Source organism: Numida meleagris, chromosome 1 (assembly GCF_002078875.1).
Source record: "Numida meleagris isolate 19003 breed g44 Domestic line chromosome 1, NumMel1.0, whole genome shotgun sequence".
Taxonomy (NCBI): domain Eukaryota; kingdom Metazoa; phylum Chordata; class Aves; order Galliformes; family Numididae; genus Numida; species Numida meleagris.
In genome coordinates, this window is record NC_034409.1 from 1,222,475 (window position 1) to 1,248,911 (window position 26,437).

Genomic DNA, 26,437 nt, shown 5'->3' on the forward strand with positions numbered 1-26,437 from the left:
CTTCCTTTCCCTTCCTTTCCCTTCCTTTCCCTTCCTTTCCCTTCCTTTCCCTTCCTTTCCCTTCCTTTCCCTTCCTTTCCCTTCCTTTCCCTTCCCTTCCTCCCAGACAGCTTGGCTTTTTTAAAGCCTCTGTTTCAAAAATCCTTTTTGCAGCATGGTTCTACCTGAGTTTACATCAGCTCAGGTGAAGGGGTGCTACGTGGGAAGGGAGCAGGAAAACGCAGCCAAGCTCAGGGAGGGTGGGAGTGCTCGCTGGGCTTTCAGAGAGCATCTATTGTGCAGCCACATCTGAAGGTTATTGCTGTTAACACATTCGCTGGGGGCCCTTCTTCTGTGGCATGGATAAGCAGCCTGATGTTGCAGCTCTGAGCTTGGCTTGATTGTTTCTTCTTTATTTCATTTATTTTTCAGAACGACCTGCCGGAATACAAAAACCCACACATACACACACACCACACACACACAAAAAGCCTGATTAAGGCTGTCTGTGCATTGCTGTAATGTGATGTTTAAAAAAAAAAAAGAGAATGTCTCAGTGCATGATGTTCACATCCTCCCCCACTGTTGTTGTTTTCCCTCGGCGATGCTGCCTAGGCAAGGATGCTTCATTAGGATGATGAGATGGGAGAGATGGGAAGTCTGAGTGGCTGAGGAAGGGTGGAAACGCCATCCAGCTCTTTGTGTTCCTTTTGCATCTCCGAGATTTCACTTCAGGGATTAAGGAATACCGGCAGGAGAAGATCTTTGTGTCAGCTTAATTGCGTGTACGTTCTCACGCAAGGCAGTCTGCAGGTAGAAGCAAACAGTGCTGATGTGGACGCTTTCCCCCTGTTCTACTACAGGATCAGGAGAAGAGAAGCCTCGAGACCCGGAGGCGATGTTTTAATTGCAAAAATAAAATGAGGAGCTTTGAATACGAACCTCTCTCCTCCCTGCCTCATGAATAAGCCAAAAAGGGTCCGAAACCTGATGATGTTTCACCGTAGGCGGACAGAGGCATGGAAACATAAATTACCCTTTGCTTCCTCTCTCTCTTGCAGCGATGCACGGCTGTTTTGACGCGGTCGAGCTGCTCCTGGAGAGGTAAGCAAGCTCCCTCCCAGTGCTGTCTCTCCTCTCTCCCCCGCCTCCATCCAGAGCCAGGCTCGCTCACACAAAGGCCATTTATTCCATCCGGGAAGCCCAGCTGCACAGCTGCTCTGCATGCGATCCCGAGGCCATCTCCATTTCCTCCTGGCTTTTCACGGCTGGTGTTGGGCCTTGCAGACAAACACCAGCTCCGGATGGGCTCAGATGGCCTCAGACCTCGCTGTGACATAAGCCTTGGTTATATAACTCTGCTCTTTCTCTCTGCTGATTCATTCCTGTTGCCTCCAGTGTGGCCATACGATAGCAAGGAAAGAGTTTTCTGCCCAGCTTGGTCATCGTGCATCTCTTCCAAGCTTTATTTCCTGGGAGACTGCTGTGAAATGGCTTTAAATCAGCCTATGCCCAGTCATCCTGATCCTGTTGCCTTCCTAAATAATGCTGCCTGCTGCTGGAGCTGGAGCAGCTTTCCCCAGGCATTGCGGCCACAGTGCCCGTTAGCCTACTCATCCCAGCCTTGTTAATTCATGTTCATGCTTGGCCCAGCACAAATGTAGCCCTGTGATTTGAGCCAGGCTTTCAATTTTAATTCACTCTTCTCTCATTTCAACGGAGCTTTAGCCTGATCGAGACCTGTGGGCTTTGATTTTGTCCGTGGCATTGTTGTGTGAAGCTAAGACTTCCCCTTCTGCAAGGTCTGGGTGCACCTGAGTCCTTCCAGCATCATCTCTTTGGGGAGCAAGGGAAGTAAAACTGATCTGTAGAGCCTGAATGAGCTGCACCAGCTGAGTACCACGTCTCCGACCCCAAAATCTCCAGCTGACCTGCACCCCAGGCTGTAAAACACCGAGGCAGGTTTATCCATGGTCTACAGGCAGGCTTTATGTACCTTTTAATTTATGCACTGATGATCTGCTGCCCCACCAGTCCAAAGCAACTGATACGGTGAGGATTTTACAACTACCACCAACTCCGACCTGGTTTTTCTCTTTTCTTTCAGATGCCAGTACAAACCTGACAGCAGGGACAGTTGTGGAGTCACACCCTTTATGGATGCTATCCAGCAAGGGCATGTCAGCATTGCTCGACTGCTCCTGGAAAAACACCAGGTGAGTGCCAAAAACCTCTCCTCCCTTGTCCGGGACCTGAGCTAAAGCTGCCAGGACAGGTGATGAGTTTGTAACCAAATCATAACAAAGCAATTCAGGCAAACTTCCCATGGAGATGAGTGAGATTTTGCCAAGTAGGAATGGGCTCGTGTAGGAGATCTCACCCTGTGACAGGGATATGTCCCCTGGCTGGTGAAGGGGGATGGAGGGACGATGGCAGGAAAGGACAGGACTCACCCACTGCTGCAGGGACAGTGGTGTCAAAGCCAAAACTGGCTCTTGGGGGTGCCAGGGCTCAGTGTGAAGGCTCCTCTGGCAGCACTGAGGGTGGATATACCCAAGGCACATTGCTGAACCAGCAGCAGCTCATCTCTGACCTCCCTCTCTTGTGACAGCTGCTGCTCCCATGTTTGCCTCCCAGTAATCTCCGATTTCCTCTGACATGCAAGGCATAATAGGGATGTCATTAGAGCCAATTGTGCGTAGTAGGAACCAGACCACTGCATTATTTATTGACTGCTGAGTTAATGTGAGATGGTTGGAGACCACCTAATGGCTGATTCTCACAGAGGCGGAGTTGTTCCTCTCTTCTCACCCCTTGTGCCATTGCATGGCCTTTCTTCTGCACCAGTTCCAAGGCTTGCACTCTGTGCAGCTTGCTGGCCTGGCCGAAAGCTGGCATGGCACAAACAGTGAACCCGCCTGTGCCACAATGAATTGACGTGGTGGAATTGGCCAGCTGACCCCCAGCATGGCATGAGATGGACCAGAAGCACATAAAGGGAACGTGGGACCACGCTTCTCAAGGTCACGACTGGTGGATTTAGCCATCCACGAGCTGCACACAGCAGGACAGGGCAGCAGAGACAATTTGGTGCTCAGACCGTGTTCAAGTGCATGCATGCTTGTTAAATTCAGGAGATGCTTTTGCTCTTGTGTTTGCGTATCTGGCCCTTACAGTATGAAATGTTTGCTTACATTTTTTTTAGTCTCACGCTTCAGACGATGAGGATGGAATTGCTGATTTAATTTCCTCATTCTGGTGCCCTGGCTTACAGCCGTGAAACCAGCACTGGAAACATTAATGGCACTATAAAATGGTAGTAAAACCTTCTAGGTCAGACCATGAGACTGCAAGAGGCTGGATTATATCCTTCTAGACAAACACACTGTGTATTATCCCTATTACCCATCTTGGTTTTGTGTCTTTGTGGTTGCATTCAGAGACTCACAGAAGAGCTCTCGTGAAGTCCTCCACCCATCTCTCTCCCTGGACCTACATCCAAATTCTTCTCCTCCACCACAGAGGCTGGAGATGGGTTGTGTCTTTCTGCTTTGATCATTGTACATGCTCCAAATGAAGAGAGGGGTCTTGGTTCTCTTGATATTACTTTTGCTTGTCACTTAAGCTCAGCAGAGAGCTGGCTCTGGTCTGAAAATCACAGTGCTACCTGGTGTCACTTGGTGCTGGTGACATCCCCTGTGTTCGTTGTTGTCACCGTGGCCGTGGCAGGCAGACACAATTCTGCTTAGGCTGGTGGTTGTCCTTCGAGGTTTGGCCAGGCTGTTCACTGCTTTCCCTTTCCCTCCTTCCCTTTGTTTCAGGCTTGTCCCACAGCTGTGGATGCTCTGGGTGCTCAGCCTCTGCATCGGGCAGCCGTCACGGCGCAGGATGGAGCCATCCAATTCCTTGTCTCTGAGCTGGGCGTCGATGTCAATGAGAGAGCGACGGCTCTACAGCTCACGGCGCTGCACTACGCAGCCAAGGTTTGTCCTTATCCCTCTGTTTCCTCTGCAAAGCCTTTGCCAGTTGGTGCACTACCGTCAGGCATCTAAAACAGGCTGGCTTAGGTGTTTGCCACTAATGAAGGATTTACAATCCTAGCTCATCCTCTGTCATTGCCTCTTTGCTCCTGGCCAGCCCTGTGCCCTGTTCAGTGTTCTTTAGGCCCTCACTGAGTGTGACCAGCTGTCTGTACAGTGGTGGATGTGTGACTTGCTTTGTTCACCACGCATCCTGGCAGTATCTGACTGTGCTGAGGGTGGGTGAACCCCCCTGCATGGCACTGAGTGGGAGCAGAGGTGAGTGGCAATAGGGCACGGTTTCCTTTGCCACTCCTCCAGTTGGTCGTGCTGCAGATAAGACTTGACCCACATCTCTGGTGGGAGTAACTCTTCCAATCTGTCACCTTTGGACCAAAAGGTAGTGCCTGGAGGGAGTCCACTCTGCTCATTGATGGGAGCTGTGGGTGTGAACAGTTTGTGAGAGGTGGTGGTGCTTTACCAGCATCGTCTCTCACCTGGTGGAGTAGGATTGGTGAAACACTGCTCAGATTTCTTTCTCCTCTTTCTTCACCCTGGTGGATCAGAAGCTGGTCTCCATGCCAGCAGCTTGCTGAACAGAAAAAAGCCTCATGTGCTGTGAGACACTGTTTGTCCCAGGAGATCAGGTTCTGGCCTGCCTGTGGCCAGACGTGAGAAAAGAGAGGTAGGAAGGTGGAGGGAGCTCCCAGTGCTTATCAGTGTCCTTCATACAACTGTTGTTTGGAATTCCAGTCCGAGTTGTTTGAGCTTTCTCCTCCTGTTGTCTCATGCCTGTGCAGGGAGTAAGGCTGTGGGTCCTGCAACTCTCCCTGGGCATGCAGAGCAGATCCCCAAAGCCTCTCTGCTGTCCAGGATTCCCCTTGAGGGCCTGCTGTCTCCCTTCTGCTTTGTGCTGCTGACTGCCTGCACTCCAAGGGAAGCATCCCTGCTCAGACCTCAGCATGTCAAACCTCATGAGCTTTAACACGCAGCGCTCAGAGCCTTGTAGTGGGAATGAAGCAGCATCCCCGTGCCCCATTCCTACAAAAGCATCAATGACACTTACTGAGAGTGCTGGCAACAGCATTCTCCTCCAGCAGGACCCAGCCGTGGCATTTGCTGGCTCCCACAAAGGAAGCCTTTCTCCCATGCTCTGAGAAACCATGTTGAAAGCCCTTTTGGTTGCCAAGGGTACGTTTAACAGCAAGGCTATTGGGGAAAATAATGTGCCTTGGAGAAGATCCCAGCTCTGTCTTGGTGAGTGGCTGATTGGGGAGCAATTTGATGGGCTCCTCATCCTTCCCGAGGCTCAGTGTCACTTTATATTTACAGCATCATTTGTTTGGCCGGTGGTGTTTTGGTTTGGGTGGTTTTTTTTTTTTTTCCTTTTTTTTTCCTTATTACTTTGCATTTATAAATACATGAAAATCAAATTATGCTTTCAACTCAATTTGCTGCCAAGGCTATGGCAGAGAAAGCAGTTCCTGGCTTGCTGTCTTTGCCACTGAGAGGGCCTGTGCATACAGCGGGGAAATGGGAGCCCTGAGCAGGGGGGAATGTGATGCTACTGAGTCGTATGACAATGGGGGAAAGAGTGGGTGGTAGGGATAAAAATAAGGGCCTTCCACTCTCATGCCACATTACAAAGGCTAATTCATTGCATGGAAGAGGGAATTAGAAAACCAGGCGTGTTATTTAGGGAGAGAGGATTTATTTCAGGCGAAGCTTGTGCAGCGAGGAGGGGTGTGAGGGCTGCATTGCATTTCCCCCTGCAGCGTTTACATTTGGCTGCTGGGCAGAGACAAAGTAGAGAACACCGTGGGGCGTGCTGGTGTGTAAGTGTGGTGTTCTGCACCTTCTCCCAGGGCATTACAAATGCTGGAGTAACCCTTTAGGAAGCGCAAGTGTCTGAGGGTACTGCAGGTAGGTGCACAGCAGAGCACATCAGCAGCAGGTTCTTCTCTCTGAGCTGAAACACACCTCAAGAAGAGCAGCTGTTGATCTCCATAGTACTTGGAGTACATTTACAGCGTGGGACTACAACAGTGCTATGCTGTCCTTGAGTCCTTTTAACAAACAGCCAGCTGCCCGTTATTAAAGGTAAGTCAGGGATCCTAGGCCAGCTGTAGTTAAAAGCAATTTAACTGAGTTACTTGATGGGAGGAAAGGAAAAGATGGGATCTGTTGACAAATCAGTGCACTAATTTGCTATTAAGAAGTATCTTTTGGTCTTGTCTCCCAGTCCTAAGTCAGAGGTCATTTGTGCAACGATGTGGCCGTGTGTCTGAGCAGTCCCTGGCTAATGGAACGGATCTACTCAGCTACAGGCAGACAGAGGAGATTTCCAGCTGCTGTTAAGTTGCTCTGGATCTTGTAACAGCTCCTAGTAGTCCCAGATTCGACCGTGGCGAGTTGACGTTGCATCTGTGCCTTCGCAGGCGCAGTTCTAGACAGATTGCTTGTGGCCTTCTTTCTTTTCAGGCCCGTGTCATTTCTTCTAAATGCAAAAGGTGAGGAGCTGTGCTGGTCCTGCTGAACAAATAACCCACGTGCCTGTGCTCACCACTGCAGGAAGGACACACGTGCACCATCCAGACTCTGCTGTCCCTCGGCGCCGACGTCCACGCAAAGGATGGGAAGAGCCGTTCTGGTAAGCCTGCCCAGCTGTGTGTTCACACCCTGTGCTGCAGCAAGAGTGTGCTTTAGGAGCAGGAACCCGGCCTCTAAAGCAGCCTGTGCTGCATCTGCTGGTACAAGGAGATACCAGATGCACGGATGCAAATGGCTCTTGAAGCAGCGCGACGTATGAGCCCTGTTCTTAAATTTTTGGCAACTTTCAGTTAGTGGCTCTCTTCCCGCTGGACTTTCTGATGTCTAATGGTGTTTTGGAGCCTGTACTGGGGCTTTTCCCCTGTGGGGACACGCTCGTTTGGGTTTCTCTTTACGCAGCTGCTTATTTTGCATGAAGCATTCAGGAGCTTTGATACCCTCCATCAAACTCGGTTGAAATTAAGTAGCTCAGAACTCTTAGGGTGGGCAGACAAAGGTGATTGCACAATCTCTAAAGCCTTATCAAACTGCCTGGGAATGGCTTATGAGCAAATAGTAACAGAGAGCTTGAATGTAAACAGAGTTGCTATAGTAGTACCAGTGAGAGTATGAGGCATCTCTTGCATCAGTATCTCTGGGGGAAAAAAAAAAAAAAAAAAAGAGTATATAGAAATGGTTTCAACCATTGCCGAAATTGGCAGCTTCCCCAGCCTTCAGGTTTGCTTCATGACACGCTTCAGCGGTGAGCGTGAACAGCCTTGAAACTCTCAGTCTCTCCCTCCACCCCCTCAAGTGAGTAAATTTGGGCTTCTCTGAACTTGTCCAGCCCTGGGACCTCTGTGGTGTTCTTCTCGTACCCTGTTCTCCAGCACCTTTGCTGCGTTTGTGTCAGCTGTTGGCTGTTTCTCACCCTAAATCAGCTCCTGCAAAGTGTTCTATGAGAGTTATCCTGCTCCACAACAACAGCAGGAGCTAATGACCCTCAGCATCAAGACACTCACCCTGTGCAGGTTTAGATCAGGAGAATAAGGCTGGCTCACTCTGTAACAGGGCTATAGGGCTGCCTAACTGTGCTGGAGCTGAGCTGGATCAGCCTGGAGGGATCTTTGGGATGAGCAGGCTCTCTGAGCTGCGCTGTTTCAGCCTCCTCCTGTGGGATGCTCTTTGCTGCACGCAGTACAGGGAAGCCTTTCTGATTTACTCCTCACCCCTGGAGTGAACTGGCAGGATGCCCCAGCCCATAGAGGACCCAGGTCACATCCAGCATCTTTTCAAGCCTCTCTCTCATGCGTCGCTATTAAATCCACCCCAAATGCAGAGCAGTAAGGCTCCCACAGCTAGCATGGGCCCGTGGGCCTTCTGCTCTGCTGCACAGCCTTCCCCTCCTGACATAGGCACCCTTTTCCCATGACTCATAATGATCCAAGTTGGCTTAAGTCCTCCCAATCTGTTTGCAAACCTGTTTTGCTTTGGCTCAGCCGGCTTAGTACCGCTTGATGGGTATGAGGGACAGCCTGCAAGGAGGAAATGGGGGTGACAGCATTTCTACCAGCACGGCTGGGCTTGGAAAAATAAGCATCTCATGCATTTGTGGTTTCAGTCACCGCACTGGGATGGCTGTGGCAGCTGAGCCATCACACAGCTGCTTGGTGGAGTACTGCAACTGCTAGACGTTATCTTTCAGTGTGTTTCCTCTGAAAATTCGGTTTCCTTCGCTGGGGATCCGACGTTTGCTTCTGATGAGGGCTGAGGCTGAAGCCAGCACTCAGTCTCAGTTCCTTCTTGACATCCTGTCTCTCCCACAGCCCTGCATGCAGCGTGTGCTGGGCAGCACGCGGCTGCTGCACGGATCCTGTTCAGCACTGGGCTACAGGACAGCGAGGACAGCACGGGCACCTTGGCACGGCAGCTCGCGAGGAAGCCAGATGTCATCCAGGCTTTCCAAAAAATGAATGTCAACTCATGAGGCCAGCTGGGAAAAAGAGAAACCCACTTTGTTTCAGCCTGGTACATTTGTAATCACTTAATGAGTGTTCATACTGACGTTTAAGACAGTGGGATTTTTGCTCAGGGACTGAGCAGAGGAACCAAACATAGCATTGAGGTGAAAGCATGTTTGAAGTACAGTTATCTCAATGAGAGAATGGATATGTTGGGTGTGGGCTGCTGTAGTTCTGACCCCATCCTTGTAAGTTCATGGATGCTCTTTCGCTTCCAAATTTCAGGGCTGAGCTACACCTCTTCCTGTGCAGCAGCAAACGCTTCCCAAAGGGAAACCATCAAAGGAAGGTGCCCCGTGGGCTGCTGCTAGATGATCTCTGGGAGCCTGCAAGGCTTGAACCCAGTGGAGCCTGCCCAATTCTCCGTACAGCTGGACATCCTGAAGGAGAAGAAACCTGCATCGTTTTTACAGCCCTTAAAGTAGCTGCTCTCCACAAATCTGTTACGTTGCTCGAGTGGCCACGTTTAATAGCCCCTGAGAACACGGTGCAGCGAAACCGAGCTCTTAGTGCCTCCCTTCGTCAGGGCTAAGCTGCTGTGTGGCTGAGTGCAGGGAGACTTCAAGCTGCATCAGCCTCATTTGTGGCCCAAGCCTGATCCCAAAGCCTGCTGACATCAATAGAAAGACCTAAACCTTGCAGGGACATCAAGGGGATCAGAGTGAAGAAGATGTATTAGTTATTCCAGATGTGCCAAGCAAGGCTTTCTCGCCAGCAATGAAAAAACTCCTGCTCTTGGAAGTGCATGGGGCAATGGCTTGATATTTAATGTAGCCAGTAAGTCTCTAACAGTCTGGATTTCACATAAAGGTAAGAGCTAGTGGAGCTGCTTGGTTTCTTTGTATCTATATGGAATAAGAAGTTTTCTCTTGCATGGAAACATACCGCAGTCCTACCTGTGATGTCAAGTTGTAACAAACAAACCCTATTCCCCAGTTTAAGTGAGAGCAGATGGTAAAATTAAGAGGCCGAGAAGCAGGCTAGGTTTTGCTCTGCCCCAAGCCCTGGTGCTCACGTCACGGCTTGACGCTCAGCTCCTGTTTTCCCAGGAGGATTTAAGATGATGCTGAGCTGTGTTCGAGCGAGAAAATTCCCACTCTTCAGTCCCTGGAGCAGAATTTGCTGTGACGATCCTGAGCCGGAGCAACAGCAGCAGTGCTCTCCTCTGAGACCATTTAAATTGGAGCACAAATTGGGGTGGATTTAGGACCAGAGCGGACCCTCTGTTAGCAGCGGTTTTTAACCACACCTTTCTTTCTCCATCTGTGCAATGAAGGAGATACTTCACCACCAAGGAGGAAAAGAAATCAGTGCTGGAAGGTTCTCACCATGCAGTGGAAGCTGTACCAGCCCCTTGCCAGGTGGTTTCATTCCTCTGAAGATCCTGAATGCTTCTATAAATCTGGCCTTCGTAAAGCAAATAGTAATGCTGCAGCCTGGTCCACGTAACTGCTTCATTCCCATTTTTTCATGATTTTAGCAAGCTCTGAAGTAGCTTTTTTCCCCCTAATATTCCTCCTAATGAGCTCAGATTGCTTGTGCATGTGAGCTTTTAGGAGAAAGAAAATGAGAATGTTTTCATTTGCCTCTTTCTAGCTCTCAGGGCCGTGGCAAACACCTGGAAATGTTAAAAGGGAACTTGCATTAACTTGCATTCTTTGTAAGGTGCTCTACACTTTCTGAAGACAAATGTGGCACAGACGTGGACATGAGTGTTGCACGCAGACGTATGCCTGTTGCACACCTGTACCCATTGCATGGTCAGGTGCGTGTCCATTGCACTGATGCACACTGCACACAGGCAGGCACGCATGGCATGGAGGCACACATGCACATAGGGTGCCTGCTCGTTGCATCATGCATCAGTGCAGTGCACATAAGCAGGCACCCATTGCACTAAAGCACGTGTGCACATTGGGTGCTTTCCTACGTGGGTTGCACTGATGCACGTTGCCCATAGGGAGGCTTCTATTGCACCGATGCACGCATGCACACTACACGTAGGCAGGTACCATTGCACTGATGCAGACGTGGGCATTGCACGTGTGCAAACGCCTCTTGCACTGATGCATACCTTCACATTGCACCTGAGCAGGCACCCATTGCACTGATGCACGTTGCACAGACGCAAGCACCCACTGCACTGATGCACATCGCACCTATGCAGAACCCACTGCACACACGTGGCTCTTGCATGGGCACACAATCGTGACCCTGGCACGCGTACACACACCCGTGCACCGAGGGCACGCGCGTGCACGCGCCCCTCGCACCGAACCCCGCAGCGATGCGCGCGCCGCCCACGTGACCCCTCCTCCCGCGCTGCGACGAGCGGGAGGGAAAGCGGGGGGGGGGGAGGAGGAGGGAAGTGCGCATGCGCGCCGCGCCTCCACCACGGTGGCACGGCCGTCGTCGTCACGGCGCAGCGCCCGCCCCTTAGCGACGGCGCGGTCAGCCAATGGCATGGCGGCGCGGCGGTGAGTGACAGCAGTGATGGGCGGGCGCGGGGCGGGCGAGGCCACGCCCCCTTCCCCCTCCCTCAGCGCGCTCTCCTCACGGCGGCGGCTCCATTTTCTCCGCTCCCGCGGCCCCTCAGCGTCCGGTTCGCCTCAACCCTCGGCCGGCGGAGAGAGACCCGAGAGACACCTCTCCCCTTTACCTTTCCTCCGCCGCCGCCGCCATGAATGAGGAGTACGACGTGATCGTGCTGGGCACCGGCCTGACGGTGAGGAGGAACCGCCCCGCTCGGGCCTGGGGCCTGAGCCGCCGCCCTGACGGCCCCGCTCCCTCACAGAGCCGCGCTCATTTCTCCATTCTCCCCCTGTTATCGCGGTGGCTGCTTCACCCTTCCTCTCCTCAAGCTCCTGTTGCCCACCTCCCCCTCCCTCGCCCCCCCCCCCCAGGGTTATTTCCCCCCTTTCATTCTTTTTCCCCCCATCCCCGCTGCATATTGTGCTCTTCGTCCTCACACTCCCGCTGTTAAAGAGTCCCTGCATCCCTCCTCCTCCTCCTCCTCCTCCCTCTAAATTAGCGACCATGGGTTGGGGTCTGCCCACCCCGTCTCCATAGCCCCCCACAATCCCAACCTCTTCCCCGTTGCACTGCTGCGTTCTCCCCATAGCCCCAACCCCTTCCTCATAGCACTGCTGCGTGCCCCCATAGACCCCCATAATCCCACCCCCTTCCCCGTAGCACTGCTGTGTATTCCCATCCCCCCCCCCTATAATCCCAACCCCTTCCCCATAGCGCTGCTGTTTACCCCCATAGCCCTACACATTCCCTTAGGGTGTGTGCGGGGGGGGGGGGGGGGTGGTCTTTCCCTATTCTCTGCCCCCAAGAAATGCCGTTACTTAAGGGGAGGTGGGGACAACAAAGCGCTAAGGGGACGTATTGCGTTATTTTGTTTTTATTTTATTATTATTATTATTATTATTCTTGTGAACCACCCAGAGCTCTTAGCCCAGCTTAGGGTGGAGGCAGCCCGGCGCACTGCTCCGCCTTTGCAGCCTTCAGCTCTCCATCCTGACTGCAGCAGGAGGGGGATGGGGATGCGGGCGAGCCCTGCACGCCTGTCAAATTCAAATCCCTCCGCTTTCGTTATTTCTTTAATTCCCTCTCCCACCTTTCGCTGCTGTTATCCCCCTCCTGACAGCGCTCGGGGCCGCTGGGGAGGGGGGGGGGGAAGGGTGGAGAGCAGTGCTGTGGCTTTGTCCTATTGTGGAGGATGCAGCCCCACACTGCTGCAGGCGGCTGAGGAGGAAAAGAAAAAAAAAATGGCAGCGCTGCTGCCGGTGGGGTTTTCTTCAGGTTTCTGCCTTCCTTTGAAGCGGGGAGATGCACGGAGCCGCTGCTTGGGTCATCTGCTGTGCTTCAATTCAGGGCTGGGCGGTGGATGGCAGGTTGGAAACCGGAGGCATTGTCTGAAGAAGAAGGGGTGGGGGGTAGAGGGGAGAAAATCCAATATGGTGGAGAGGAGGTTTTCCTCCCGTTCGAGCCTTTCCTGCTTTTGTTTCCTCCTGTTAACTGGTGGATAGGCAGAGAGATATCTTCGGGGTTGGCCGTGATGCATTCCCCCCCCCCCCTCCCCGTTTCCCCTTTTGGTGGTCATTGTAAATACAAATACACGCGCTGCGATTGAGGAGGCATGGTGTCTGCTGACACACGGCTGAGGACAAATCTGGTTTCTCATCACCCCCCTTCCCCCCCCCTCCCTGTTTCTCTATGAAGAATTGTCACAAAACCAGGATGTGGCACAAAGGAAATGTGCGGAGTGCGGGAGCGTCCCCTCGGCTGCTGCCGTGGGGTGAAGCCAACTTTCCTGGTTGCTTTCATTCCTCTCACCGCAGGCTGTTCCTTTGAGCTGTCACGAATGACCTACAAGGCAAAAAAAAAACAAACAAAAACCAACCCTTCTTCCCTCTGATAGGGGAAGCTGCAGTCTGTCCCCAAAAACTGCATCTGGCTTCACCCAAACAGGGAGGCAAGACTTTGAGGGAGCTGAAATCTAATGAGCTTCTTAGCGACGGGCCTCCGATAGATGCGAGCGCCATTAAAATGTTAATTAATGCTTTAGAGGGAGACTCGGTATCAAGTTGGTAAGCGCCGTGCTTCATTTCAAACTGACAAATGCCAATGTAAATTTGACAAAAGGCCTCTTGTGAAATCACTTTTGAGACGAGCTCATGCTAACGAGCAGCGGGTTGAGTTAGAAGGAAGAAATCATGCCTGGATGCTGAGGTGTGCTGAGAGCGTGCAGGACAGCTTATGCCATGAGGCCTTTACCTCTGAAATGCCAATTAGAGCACGATGGAGTTCATCTAAAGGTGGGATGTACCCCAGCCTATAATGGCCTGGCTGGTGAATGGTGTCAGGGCAGAGCCTGATGCAGGCAGAGCAGCAGGAATTGTCAGCCAGGAGATGAAGCACTCGGCTGGAAGCTCGCAGGGAGCAACTCTGACCCGGTTTGGTAGCGGTGCTGTGGCAGAATCGATCTTCCTGAGGAAAAGGAACTGCAAAACGTGCTGTGTTAACGCGTTGAGTCGTGCCTTTTCCTTTTCTAAAGGGCCTTGAACTGTGGTGGGATGTCAGGTGGTGGCTTCTGGCGGCCTTGCTTTAGGGAGTGCTTCCCCCAGGTTGTTTTGACTGAGTGAGTTTGTGTGTTCTCTGCTAACGGGCATGACTTGCACCTCACATAGAGATCTTGGTGCTGCCTAAACAGGGTGAGATTGACTGGGGATCCTTCTTGCTGGTTGCTGCCTGTTGGGCTGTGCCCATTTTGGTGCCATGTCTTCTCCCACATGTACAGCTCCTAGGGACTGATGTGGGAGCAAAACCCATAAAACAGCTCACCCAGACCAGCTGGGAGATGCAGTGAGCATCTGATCTGTCCTGGGGGGGGATTTTCTTTCTCTTTGCAAAGTGAAAATCGGTTGCTGGTTTATAAATAAAAGTCATTGAAGCCTTTATTAAAAAAAAAAAAAAGGCACAAATAAGTTTGTTGCAGTGGTCAATCCTGACTGTACCCACAGGGCCGCGGCTGCGTGAGTGCACGCGTATGAATGCCATTTCTGACTGATCTGAAAGTGTGATGGGAAATGACGCTGGGAATGGCTTCCCTCCAGTAGCAATCTCTTCAACCAGTAACGAAGAGCGAAGGCAGCAGTGCAGACTGGGGCTCCTGGCTCTCAACCCATCCCCACTTTCCTCTGATGCGTGTTCATGGCAGACCCGCAGCAGCTCCGAGCTGTGTCTTAGGAGCATGGGGGGGGGGGGGGGGAATAATCACAGCGCATCTTTAATCCTGAATTACTGCTGATACTGCAGGCTCGCACATCAGGTATAATTAACCTCACAGCACTCAGATTAGGGCGCCGTGTTCCTCCCCAGCTCTCCGCACGTGGCACGGTGATGCAGTGCTGGCTACAGGCAGGTGTTTGTGTCTGGCTGCCCGGCACGGAGCTGCTCATTCTCCCATACTGCAGATGCTGCTGGGAACGGCTTCTCGAAGGCGCTCTGATCTTAACAGCTTGAAGGTGGTTACCTGCTCTCCGTGCTCCACGCGACAGTAGGTTGCTGGATGTGAACGCTGAGCGTGAGCAAACCTCCCCGTTCAGCCCCAGCAGATGAACTCTGTGTTCCTGTGGGGTTTTCACTCGTCGCGGGCGCCGTTCTGCTGAGCTAAGCTTCTTACCTGCCAGCTGCCTCGCCATGTGAAAGCCATGTAAACCCATCACAAAGGTAGGGATTCGCTTTCTGTAGGAGCAGAGAGGCCAGGCCTCTTTGTTTTCACTTGTGTAGGCACGGACCTGGCTCCGTAAGGACCTGCAGAGAACATCAAAGTGGCAGTGAGGGCTGAGTAGAGTATCCCTGTCCCTTGCATCATCCCCTGGTCGCTGAGGGCATTGCTTAATGCTCACTGCTTTTGCAGCTTGTATGGCCAAGCAGAGCTTTCAGCCTGACGTGCTCAGCACAGGCAGCGTGTGCTGGAGGTGGTACAACATGGGAAATGCTAACGAGCTGCACGTAGCCACGCTCGCTGACTGCAGCACAGCCCTGTCTTTCTAAGAAGGAGCTCTCTCTGTGCCAGGACCTGCTCTTCAAGATAAAGGGATTTTTGGTCAATGTTTTGCACGGGATCTTCCCCTTGGAGCTGTTGGATGGAACGGCGCTGGCTCAGGTTTCCATCGGTCTGTCCGAGCCTTTCTGAACTGCTGCCCTACTTGGAGAAAGTCCATAGAAACTAACTTTCTTCCCTCTGTTTCTGAAGGCATCTGCATGCAGAAGGTTGTCTTGTGGCTGGTTTGTGTGAGAGGAGCACTGATGTCTTAAGCGTGGAAACGCAGCCACTGCTGAGTTCCCCATTGCTCCTGTGGGGTTTTTTTTTTCCATGGATTTGTATTCTGCCTGCTATCTCTATGTTTCTCACCCCCTGTTACATTGTAGTTCTGTGCTCTTCACCCAGGTGAAGTGGCTGAGAACAGCTCTGCACATGAGATCAGTTGCTGTAAGATTGCTGCTGTTCACTGGGCAATGTTCTGCCAGCACTGGGAGCTGAGAGTGTCATAACCTGAACTGGCTGGAGCCATGGGCTGTAGCAGCACAGCATGACCAGCACATGCACAGAGATTTTGTTCCAGCTGGACACCTGGCCTGTCCTCTGCTGTATTTTGCTGCCATTTTGCTGCCAGCAGCTGCTCAGTTTTACCCACTTGTGCAGGGTTGATGTCTATAATATAATCAGAAAGCCACAGATTTGATCTCTGAAGCTTCCCTATTTTTTTTTTTTTTCAGTCTAAACGCTCTCCTGCGATTCCCTTATTAGCACAAGCTGCTTGTTTTCCTCCTTCCCCAACCCAAATGACACATCTGATGTTTCTCAGCTGCAGCCCAGTGCACCAGTGTGAGAACAGCTACAGCTGAACGCTCAGCCAGCCTAGCTGCCGAAAAGAATTGCTGAGCTGGGAAGATAAACCCCATTGTGCATCCCGTGTGTTCGGTGAGCGTGCCATCCGCTCAGCGGCTGCCATGGGAAACGACTGCGAAAGGCCTCTGTGGGATTCCAGCACTTCGGGGCTCCAAAATGCCTTGGTGATAGGGTGAGCCTCAGAAGTGGGCCTTAATCCCCATATCAGCGTTTAGTGGGTATGAAATTAGGTTGAAAAGGTGCTCGGGGACCTCTTGCTGGTCCCCAAATTTGATTGGGAGTGATGCTGGCAATGTGGGCAGGCGGCCTGCTGAAGGGATTCATGCTCAGGGGGATGCGATGGGCCTGCTGTTCTGAGATGACAGGGCAACAACAAACGCTTTGAAGTTTCCTTAAATGGAGGAGGAAGGAAATCAGCTGACATCTGGGCTGAAGAAAGTAGCTTCTGCTGCCTTTACTGTAACTTCACCCTACCAATTGATACTTTGAAATCCCACTTGGTTTCCTTAGGGCTTCAGCGTGGAGGCTGGCAGTGCTTTGCCACCATCTGGCGGGGCCGGCCCTTTGGAGTCTTCTTGATTCTAGGCAATCAAATCATGCATTTCAGCAAAGAGGACCAGTGACGCCAGCGCTCTGATTTTTTGGTTTCACAGAGGAGATGGTGGTGGCTAATGGTGATGCAACAGGCCCACGTCGCTTTGGTAGATCATTAACAGTTTAACTGACGCCATAAAAGCCACTTGTACTTTCACTTGTGCAGTGCTTCCGCGTTGTAAGGTTCATGGCTCTCTCTCTCTGCTGGTGTTGGAAGGCTGGATTTGATGCAGCTGGGTCTGCTCCGAGGGTCTCTGCTCGTTTCAGCGTGGAAAAAGCAGAGGGGCCTTGTAGGATGGGATCTGGAGCCCACTGAGGGTCTCATGGTGGCGGAAGGAGCAGTGGATCATGGAGAGGTTCTGTGGGAAGAAGTGTCTGATTCTGAGCACAAACTGTTGGAAGTTACCTGGATTAAACGTGGACTTTGCTCTTTGGGGCCCGAATTACTGCGGCATCCCAGGGGGTAATGAATGAAGTGGCAGGGCCTTGCTCTCCCAGAACCAGAAGAAGACTCAACTCTTGTCGCCTGCAAGCAAGAACAAATCCTCATCCTGTTCTCCGCACGTGCAGAAGTGGTGGTGATCCCTGCTGGCCGTCTGCTCCTTTACAGGTGCTGAGATGCTTCGGAACAAAATAACTCCTCTTGGAAGCAGCCGGTACTGCGGGTTGCTCTTTGGTGAAGCTTTAAGAGCCTTATAATGTGTTTCACCGGAGCTAGGATTTGCAAGTCACGTCAACCCCATATGCTGCAGGGGACGCCTTGCTTTAGAAGCACGGTTTGGCTGGGTGTGCTGAGCAGTACTCGTGTTGGCCAGCATCGCTGTAATTGAGTTCGAAATAAGGCTCCTACGCACTGCAGCAGGAGGAAGTGATGGAGGAGGAGAGGTCTCGGCGCTCTGCAGAGACAGATGCATGCAGAGCACTGAGGAAGGCACTGAAACGTGGATCTCTGCTGCAGGAGCCAGCTGCTGGTGCTGGATGAGTGAATTCTCTGCTCCTGAGTGCGCAGCTGGATCACAGAATCACAGAATTGTGGGGTTTGGAAAGGGACCTCTAGAGATCATCGAGTCCATCCTGCAGTGGGATGGCTTGGGGGGTTGTTGAGATGCGGCTCAGATGTACAAATGGGAATTGCAGAATATCCCAGTGGGAAGGGGCCCCCATCGAGTCCTGGTCTCCTCTCCATCTCCTCTTTGGGCTGAACAACCCAAGTGATAACGTTGGCAGAGGTTGATGGTGGGTGAAGCTCATTTCAAAACGCTGAGCCTTTGGAGGGAGCTGAGGCAGAACAGGCAAAATCAGTAAATCTTCCCGTGATGAGCCATCCTAGGCATGCAAGTAGACAAATTCTTGTTGAGCTTTCTGGGTTGTGAGTGCTGGAGCTGGTAACCAGGTCAATTGCGTGTTTTAATGGGGATTCAGCCATGCCAGTCCTTGGCTGGCCCTGCAGCCTGCGTCCCTCCAAGATTACTCTCAGCTTCTTGGTGTTGCGTTGGATGTAGCAGCTGATCTGCTGCTCACAGTAACCTGGGTGGTTTTGATCTCAGTGCGTACACAGCAAGGATAGCAAAGTGTCCCCTGAGATGGTAAAGTGATAAAGCTCCCATATGGCTTTATTTCTTCTTTTTGCTGCCTCTACCCTCTAAGAGTCACTGCTGACTGTCCTGCGTGACCCAACGTGGCAAATACTTAAGGACTGAGTTTTTGAGGAAGCTGCCTGGGGTCCTTCAAGGCAAGGTTTCATATTCTTGATGTCATCTGTAAATGGTGGTGCTGCCTGTCTACAAGGATGAGCATCCTTAAGCTGACAGCTTGTGGGTTGGGAGTAGAGTTGGGGTTAGGGTTAGGCCCAAATGCTTGAACTTGCTTAGGGGAACCCTGGTGGTGGTTGTGTAGTTAACACGCCTTGGCTGGCCTGCTCGTTGCAGACAGCAAGCCCAGTAATGGGTTAATCCATCTCAAATAGAAGTCGTTCAGCGTGCCTGTCTGATTCTGGGGTGAGGGAACCGGGCTGTTCCTTGACAGGGCTGAGCACAAACCTTCCAACCTACGTGTGCAGCAGGCTGTCCGAACGTGCTCTTTGAGACAGCATCCTTAGTCAAAATGGAAGGAGAACTCAAAGGCCTGCTCACGTCTCCCTTGCTTCTTTTTGTTCCCTCTCTAGGAATGCATCCTCTCCGGGATCATGTCAGTGAATGGAAAGAAAGTCCTTCACATGGATCGTAACTCTTACTATGGAGGGGAAAGCGCATCCATTACACCCCTGGAGGATGTAAGTACAGGGGCTGACACCCGGCTATTGTGTCCTCCTCTGGCACATAAAGGGGCTTTATTTCTGGCTGTCCTAGGGGTGGATTCAAAGTAATTACTCTTTAAGGGTTGCCTTTGACAAAGACTGTTTTATGGTACCCCCACAGCAGCTAATGGAGGGGAAGAAACCAGTGGGTGTGTTTGTACTTGGTAGATAGTGCTCGTTTTCTGCAGTTCTCACTGTGGCATGTTTGAGTGATCACTGGGCAGTGCAGCACCCAGCAGCTAGACATTAAAACCCTTCAGCTAAATCATTAGTGCAGTGCTTGGTGGTGGATGTTGATCTGAAAAATGCTGTGTGTTCTTTGTGCACTGCCTTTACATGGGCTGTCTGAGCACATGGGGCCAGGTGGGCACTTCCTCACTTGGTTACAGGCTTCTGCTGTGAGATTGTGTAGTCCCTAAAGAGAAACCACTGCTCCCTTTGCTGCTTAACTGAGTTAGAGACTTAAATCTGATTCCCAACACAAATTCATGGAGGAGTCTGTCCTCTTCTGAAGCAGGCATTTGGATCAAATTACCTCTAGCTATGTTAAATAGTGCTTTGGTTCAGCAGGTCGTAAATTGCCAAGCTTTTTAAGCCTTGGAGGAAGAGAGGATGGGTGAGCAAAATAACGCGGCCTGATTGTTCCTGTACGAGTTCACTGGATGTGCTTTGTGTACTGCATCAAAAGTCAAATCCAAAATGAAAGCCTGGCCAAAAGCTTGCTGTGAAGAGCTTATGTTCTGCTGGGGAGATGTGAGGGTGGAAAGCGTGTGCCTGTGTGGGAGAAAATATACACATAGATATTTCCTCTGCTACAATAAGTTTTATATTCTCTCCAAAGCTCTATAAAAGGTTTAATCTACCAGGAACTCCACCAGAATCTATGGGACGAGGAAGAGACTGGAACGTGGACCTAATTCCGAAATTCCTTATGGCTAATGGTAAGCTTCCAAATCTTGCCTTGTAAGCTTAGCCTGGGACCTTCAGCCTGGAAATGAATCAGCAGCCCTTCAGCTGTCACTTGGTGAACTTGCTGAAGCATTACAGAGCTGCTGAAAGCTTGCTTCCACTGATCTGCACGCAGGCAGGTGCTCACGCAGCAGCTTCTGCTCTGTGGTTGCTTTGCCTGTGGATTTCTCCAGCTTAGAAGATGACTCTGGCTTTAAAGGTTTGAAGGGCTGTTTTCCAGCATCCTCTCCAAGTGTTTGCATTTCTAGCCAGTGCAGACTGGGCTAGATCTGAATGGTGAGGATGAGAAACTGCTGCGGCCCAAAGAGGTGACCTTGTTTGTCATGCTGAGCGTGGATAAACTACAGAGAGCAGAGCAGCAGCGTGCTGCGGGCGGATTAACGTGCTGCAGGGTGGCTTTTACTCAGAGGACTGATGGAAACTGGAGTAATGATGAGGAGGCTGTTCACTGCCTGTAAGAAAGCGTTACAGCTGCCTAATAATAAACCTCTGCCACTCCCTGTCTGTTACGCAGAGGTGGAAGAGCTGTGTGGGTTCAGTGTGGAGCTCACAGCGAGGGGTTTGTGATTGCACTGGAAACGCTGCCTGCTGAAGGCCGCCCCTGGTGACTGGTGCCAAACCTCTTTTACAGGTCAGCTGGTAAAGATGTTGCTCTACACAGAAGTCACTCGCTACTTAGACTTCAAGGTGATCGAGGGAAGCTTTGTCTACAAGGGAGGAAAGATCTACAAAGTTCCTTCCACTGAGGCAGAAGCCTTGGCGTCCAGTGAGTAGCTGTGTTTTACTTTTTCCTCTGCTGAGGCTGTTGTCACTAAACAAAGGCAAGACAGGTCCATATATGAGGATACTTGACCTGTGCTAGTGTCAAAAAGAAATCTTAGGCTGTTCCTGTGGTGGCGGTGTGTGAAACTCCATCCCTGTCACAAGTTATGCTTAATACATGGCTCTTCTGCATCTAATCTGACTTGCATTGTGGCTCTTGGGCTTTCCTGAGCCTTGAGTTACTGTTTTCTCGGAGCTTTCAGAGCAGGGGAATTTGGCAGTATTTTAATTCAGCCAAAGGTTACATATGGGGCTTGTGCTTCCCATAAATATTTAATGTTGGTTCCTCGGCGGATGGGATGACGAGAAAAACGTTGCATTTGTCAGCAGGCAAACCAGAATGGCCAACTCCACGTGGCACCAAGCTCAGTCTTAATTGTTCTCAGCTACTTAAATTTCACTCTTCACAGGGGAAAAAAACCCAGATCATTCCTAATAGCTCAGTGACGTGCATTAGGAGCTAGCAGAGGGCAGTCCATGAGCTTCAGCTGCGTGATGCATGTAGCCCCATTGTGTGGTACAGTGACTCCTGCAGATACAGCTCCCTGTTTGCAGCTTGTTTGCATGTGGGAGCCTTCCTCACGACAGGTATTCCTGTTGCTGCTGTGAAGCAATGAGTTGTTCCTTCAGGTTGGCCCCACTGCTGCCTCGTAAGTGGTTTCGTAAGAGACTCGGCCTGACAGAACACGGAGGTGCATTTGGTGCTGTCTTGGCCTTCGTGTTTCAGCAAGCCCTGTCTTGCTTCTCCAATTTGTAGAGAATTAAAACACGTGAATGGTGCCTTGTGCAAGCTTACATTTGAAATCTTGATGCCAGCAGTGCTTGCTGGCTCCTTGGCGAGTCTGTGAGAGAGCCCAGGCCCATTTGCTTTGGTGATAGATGCCAAACACGGGGCTCTTTTTGGAAGGCCACGTCAGGCATTTCAGCAGCTCCGGTGGAAACTGCTCTCCAAGCTTCCCTGCAGTTGGAAGGAGCTCTCCTGCTGGAGCAGAGAGCCTTGGTTAGCACTCACTAACCTCACTGAGTGCTGACTGAAAAAGCTCAGCAGTTTGGAAAGCCGTTCAGTAGCGGCGTGAGTTCTGACGCAGCGTGGTGTTTTCAGGCTTAATGGGCTTGTTCGAGAAACGCCGCTTCAGGAAATTCCTCGTGTACGTTGCCAACTTTGACGAGAACGACCCCCGAACTTTCGAAGGCGTTGATCCCAAGAAGACCACCATGCGTGACGTGTACAAGAAATTTGACCTGGGCCAAGATGTTATAGATTTCACAGGCCATGCCCTCGCCTTGTACAGGACTGACGAGTGAGTGTGGGTTCGCTTCCCCGAATCGACGAAGCGCTCGGAGCTTACAGAGCAGACCCCGTGGGTTGAGGGTCGGGTGTCTCACAGTGCGCGGCGTCAGGTGTGTCCCTGGGTGGGTCCTGTGCTGAGGAGGTGTTGAAATCTTGTGGGATTCCTGGGGTTAATGCAGTACCACCTCCCTGAGCGAAACTCGGCGACGCGAAGCGCTCCTGAAAGGGAAACGCTCCCCGGGAGGATGGGGAAGGGAACCTGATGGAAAGGGAAGTTTCCATTTTTCTGGGTGTATTTTGTCTCAAGGCTTGGTTCTTGAAACGTTACAAACCTGCTTACTTCCCCCTGCAGTTATCTAGATCAACCATGCCAAGAAACAATCAACAGGATTAAGCTCTACAGCGAGTCGCTGGCTAGGTACGGCAAAAGCCCATACCTTTACCCCCTCTATGGCCTTGGAGAGCTGCCACAGGGATTTGCAAGGTGAGAACCTGGTTTGGGGCTCCAGTGTTTTCTCAGCCCTCCTGTGGCACCTGCTGAGGGCGGGGGGGGGGGATCAGACGTGTGGAGCTGGTGGTCAGACTTCCAAACCGTGACGCTGCGTAAAAATAACTGCGGTCGCTAACGGTTCTCACACTGTCCTAATCCAGAAGCAGTTCCTCCCTGTGAGACTGCTGGTTCTGTGCTTGTTTGCTCTGATTTCTGACAGCTCTGGGCTCGCTCAGAGATGCTGCTTGCATTGTGTTGCCTATCCGAGAAGCTGGATTTGCCTACCCAGCGTGTTCATGCTGCAGGACTCTGCGTGATGCCAAGCAGATTCCTTCTAGCTGGATGCGATGGCACCTGTAATTCGCTCCAGTCTCTGGCTGATGCCTTGCAGGAAGAATGGCAGGCAGCACCTGCTGAGGGGATGTTTAGGCGGCGTAGTTTGAAGAGGTTTAAGCGTAACGTGTGGTTTGTCAAATCAGAACAGAAGCAAGGGGCTGGAAGGGTTGCTGGAAAGAAACAAAAAAAACCTGTGGGACGTGCTGAAGTGGCTTTACTCTTGCAGGCTAAGTGCTATATACGGAGGCACCTACATGCTGAACAAGCCCATTGAAGAGATTGTGATAGAAAATGGCAAAGTGGTTGGTGTGAAGTCTGAAGGGGAGGTACGGTACCCTCCGGTTCTTTCCTTATTTCCACTCTTGCTGTCTTGCCTTTAAGTTGAGGCTGTCAGTCATCAATCTGAACAAGTGCAGTAGAAAACCCCTCAATTAAAGCTTATTTGTTTGGCTGGTGCCAGTTTGCTCATGTCGTGAGCTGAGGAAGTGTTGATAACCTTACGGCGAGGAATCCAATACAGCAATCCCACTCCTGGGGCCGGAATGGTTCTCCAGGGAGCGGTGATGTTGTCTTCTAAATAAACCAGGCTGGTAAAACTGGAAAGGAGCAGCTCACTGGGGTCTAACCTGGGTACGAAACCAGCTCTGCCCTTGACATTAAGGATTAGCTGCTCGGCCTGCTGGCACACAGCCTTTCCACAGCTTCTTCTCAGTTGCTTGGAAGCTATAAATGTGTTTGCAAAGGGAGTGGGAGCTTCACAGGACAGTTTAGCACTCCCTGGTAGGGTAACGTGTCCCTTCTGGGCACGGGTGATGCATCCCAGCTAGCAGCAGAGGTGCTAATCTGTGCTGTAGACTGATGTGCCCAAGTGCAGGCTGCCTGCAGGCTTCAAATTGGTCAAATGTGAAACGATTACCATGGTAATGAGGTATAATGTGAAATGGTCGGTTCTTATCATTTTGATTCAACTTTGACCGCGGCAAGTTACGGTCCTAGACTGGAAGGACCAGACTCTGTAGTGGTTGGAGTTTAATTGTGTACTGAATAACGAGGGGGAGATGCGATCAGTCACGCAGCTCTATGTGATTTGGGCTGTGATTTGAATGGTCTGAGCTGGAGCACGCTGCTGGCAGCAAAATGCAATCCTCACGCAGCTGGGGCAGCAACAGCCACCTCAGAGCACTGTCACCTCTCCCCTGAAGTCTGCATGCTCCTGTACAGCTCCTGTACACCTCTGGACGTTGCTTCCTGCCTGTCTCTGCAGGTTGCTCGCTGCAAACAGCTCATCTGCGACCCCAGCTACGTCTCGGACCGGGTCACAAAGGTTGGCCAAGTGATCCGGGTAATCTGCATCCTGAGCCACCCGATCAAGAACACGAACGATGCCAACTCGTGCCAGATCATCATTCCACAGAACCAGGTCAATCGGAAATCAGGTGCGCGCTCAGGGTTTGTGCAGGTTCCCCCTGGCCTTGCACTGGCTGCGTGTTCTGATGGCCTGGAGAGAAGGAAGATGCACTGAGTGCAGCTCTCGAGGCAGATTTCACGCTCTTCTATTTTTTTTTTTTCCTGGAGAGATGACTCTCAGTGTGCATTCTCTCCAGGTGAAGCTTCCTGGCTTCCTTCTGGGCCATGCAATGCTCAAGTGAAGCTTTCTAACCCCCCACGTGGCTCTGCTCTTTTGCTCCCTGGGCTTGTTCAGTGTCACCGCTGCTGGCACCCCTCAGTCCCATAACTCCTGATGGCAGCTCTGTGCCACCCCAGGAAGCTGCTGCAGCCTTGCAGTGGCACCTTTGCATGCCGGAATATTAATTACTCTTTCCCTGATGCATTTAAGCACACAAACCAATGCTCAGAAGTCCTGTGGGCCCCAGCAAGGCTGCACTTCAGGTGTATGTGTGCGTGTGTGAGAGAGAGAGAAGCCTGTGTGCCTGTGGTCACAAAACCACGGGGAGAACCCCCAGGAGAAGTGGGTGGAGTGTGTGGGGGCCACGGGGTTTGTGCAGGGTGGAGGGGAAGGCAGCATCAGGGGAACAGGAAGGAGTGTGGGTGAAGCAGAGGGGGTTTAGGGACGGGGCAGGCCTCATCACCTGGCCCGTCCTGACCCGGCGCTGCCGCGTGCTTCCTCCCCCAGATATCTACGTCTGCATGATCTCCTCTGCACACAACGTGGCGGCGCAGGGGAAGTACATCGCCATTGCCAGCACTACCGTGGAAACCGCGGACCCAGAGAAAGAGATCAAGCCGGCCTTGGACCTCCTGGAGCCAATTGAGCAGAAGTAAGAGTGCAGTGAGCCCCCTCTGCCCCCCCCCCTCCCCCCTCAACTCCCCCCTCTGCAGCAAGCGGCTGAGCACAAAGGCAGAGGGGACCTGAATGCCACTCAGCCTCACAGAGCTGCTGCAGTCCTGAATTTCCTCCGCGCTTGGCGGAGCAGTGATCTCTAATTCAGCTCCTCTTGCTTGAAAACCACGCTGAAGAAGCTGCTTTTTTTTTTTTTTTCTTCTTCTTCTCCTTCCAGGTTTGTTAGCATCAGCGACCTGTTTGCACCGACCGACCTGGGAACTGAGAGCCAGGTTTGTAAGCGCCGAGCTCGGGGACGGGTGGCGCGAGAGGAGAGCCTCGGTGCTACGACTGCTGCTTCTCTCTTTCCTTCTCTTTCCAGATCTTCATTTCTCGCACCTACGACGCTACCACTCACTTCGAGACAACGTGCGACGACATCAAAGATATTTATAAGAGAATGATGGGATCAGAGTTTGACTTTGAAGAGATGAAACGCAAGAAGAACGATATCTACGGGGAGGAGGAGCAGCAGTAATGAGAGTCTCTAATTAGGAGAAATTAAATCGGCTAATATGAATATATAAGGAACTTAATGAACACTGTATGAAATTCAATATTGTAAGGCCTGCTTTTGTAATCCCATCTCTGAGAGATTGAAGAGTACTGCACTGGTAATGTTTCCCCTTTTGGATATCATGTGTTAATTATTTCATTCTAGTAGGGCTGCTGTCCAGAATCTGGCAAATTACTGACTGATTTAATGACTAACCTGTAAGTGAAAGGCAGACTGAACCTTTTTTTTTTTTTTTTTGCAGATGTAGATGTTGGTGCAGATTGAAATAACTCATTGACAGCTGTGTCTTACCTTGTCTTTTTAATCATTTGTAAAACATCCTTCACAATTATGTGCTTCTGGTGAGCTAGTAGACGTGACAGTTGTCACTCAAACCTGATATCAAGGAAAATAGAAACTGAGCACTCCATTATTGTGGACAGCATCCCTAAAGTCTCTCCCATCGATCTAACTCTGTGGCAAGTTGTATTATGGACAAAAGACCACATCTATTGTAGCAGCAAATGTTGGCTTAGTTCTGGGCACAGAACTTAACCTCCACTTAAGCTTCTAAAACTGTTTACATCGGTTGGGACACAGCTGTGCCTAAGGCTCCTTTGTGTTTTAATCTTAATAAAATTGAGAGAACAAATTACAGAGCAGGCAAGATGTGGGAGTATTTTCTGAACCCCCGGTGGCTTCTGGGACGGACCAAACGGCACTGCGGTATTGATATGACAGAGCCTGTGCTTCTTGTGTCTCCTGAAGGCTCCAAATGATTTCTGTACTGCGAAGTAAAGCCAAATTCTGGAAAACCAGTCCTGGGCTCTG

At 51.3% G+C, this 26,437-nt stretch overlaps 3 protein-coding genes across 7 annotated transcripts in view; 2 read left to right on the plus strand and 1 right to left on the minus strand.

Moving 5' to 3' along the window:
* The window catches only part of ANKRD16 (ankyrin repeat domain 16), a 19,873-nt gene extending 9,898 nt beyond the window's left edge, over positions 1 to 9,975 (plus strand). Inside the window, exons 4-9 of one of the 4 annotated variants that reach the window (XM_021384267.1) lie at positions 1,041 to 1,083; positions 2,087 to 2,195; positions 3,801 to 3,962; positions 6,570 to 6,648; positions 8,354 to 8,555; positions 8,774 to 9,975. In XM_021384267.1, coding sequence (XP_021239942.1) covers positions 1,041 to 1,083; positions 2,087 to 2,195; positions 3,801 to 3,962; positions 6,570 to 6,648; positions 8,354 to 8,514 — 554 coding nt within the window. In that variant the 3' untranslated portion in view covers positions 8,515 to 8,555; positions 8,774 to 9,975. Of the gene's footprint in view, positions 1 to 1,040; positions 1,084 to 2,086; positions 2,196 to 3,800; positions 6,649 to 8,353; positions 8,556 to 8,773 lie in introns of those variants that run through there. The other 3 variants (XR_002434248.1, XR_002434250.1, XR_002434249.1) reach the window with 3 other exon arrangements.
* Positions 11,068 to 26,265, plus strand: GDI2 (GDP dissociation inhibitor 2). Its single transcript, XM_021384266.1, has 11 exons — positions 11,068 to 11,273; positions 18,730 to 18,837; positions 19,703 to 19,802; positions 20,462 to 20,596; positions 21,755 to 21,953; positions 22,296 to 22,427; positions 22,996 to 23,095; positions 24,034 to 24,205; positions 24,904 to 25,048; positions 25,289 to 25,343; positions 25,433 to 26,265. The coding sequence occupies exons 1-11, from the start codon at positions 11,229 to 11,231 to the stop codon at positions 25,586 to 25,588; spliced, it is 1,347 nt and encodes a 448-aa protein (XP_021239941.1). The 5' UTR covers positions 11,068 to 11,228; the 3' UTR covers positions 25,589 to 26,265.
* FAM208B (family with sequence similarity 208 member B) overlaps positions 14,112 to 26,437 on the minus strand; it is a 48,488-nt gene continuing 36,162 nt past the window's right edge. For both annotated transcript variants that reach the window (XM_021384254.1, XM_021384253.1), the window contains exon 24: positions 14,112 to 14,869. In XM_021384254.1, coding sequence (XP_021239929.1) covers positions 14,299 to 14,869 — 571 coding nt within the window. In that variant the 3' untranslated portion in view covers positions 14,112 to 14,298. The remainder of the gene's footprint in view (positions 14,870 to 26,437) is intronic.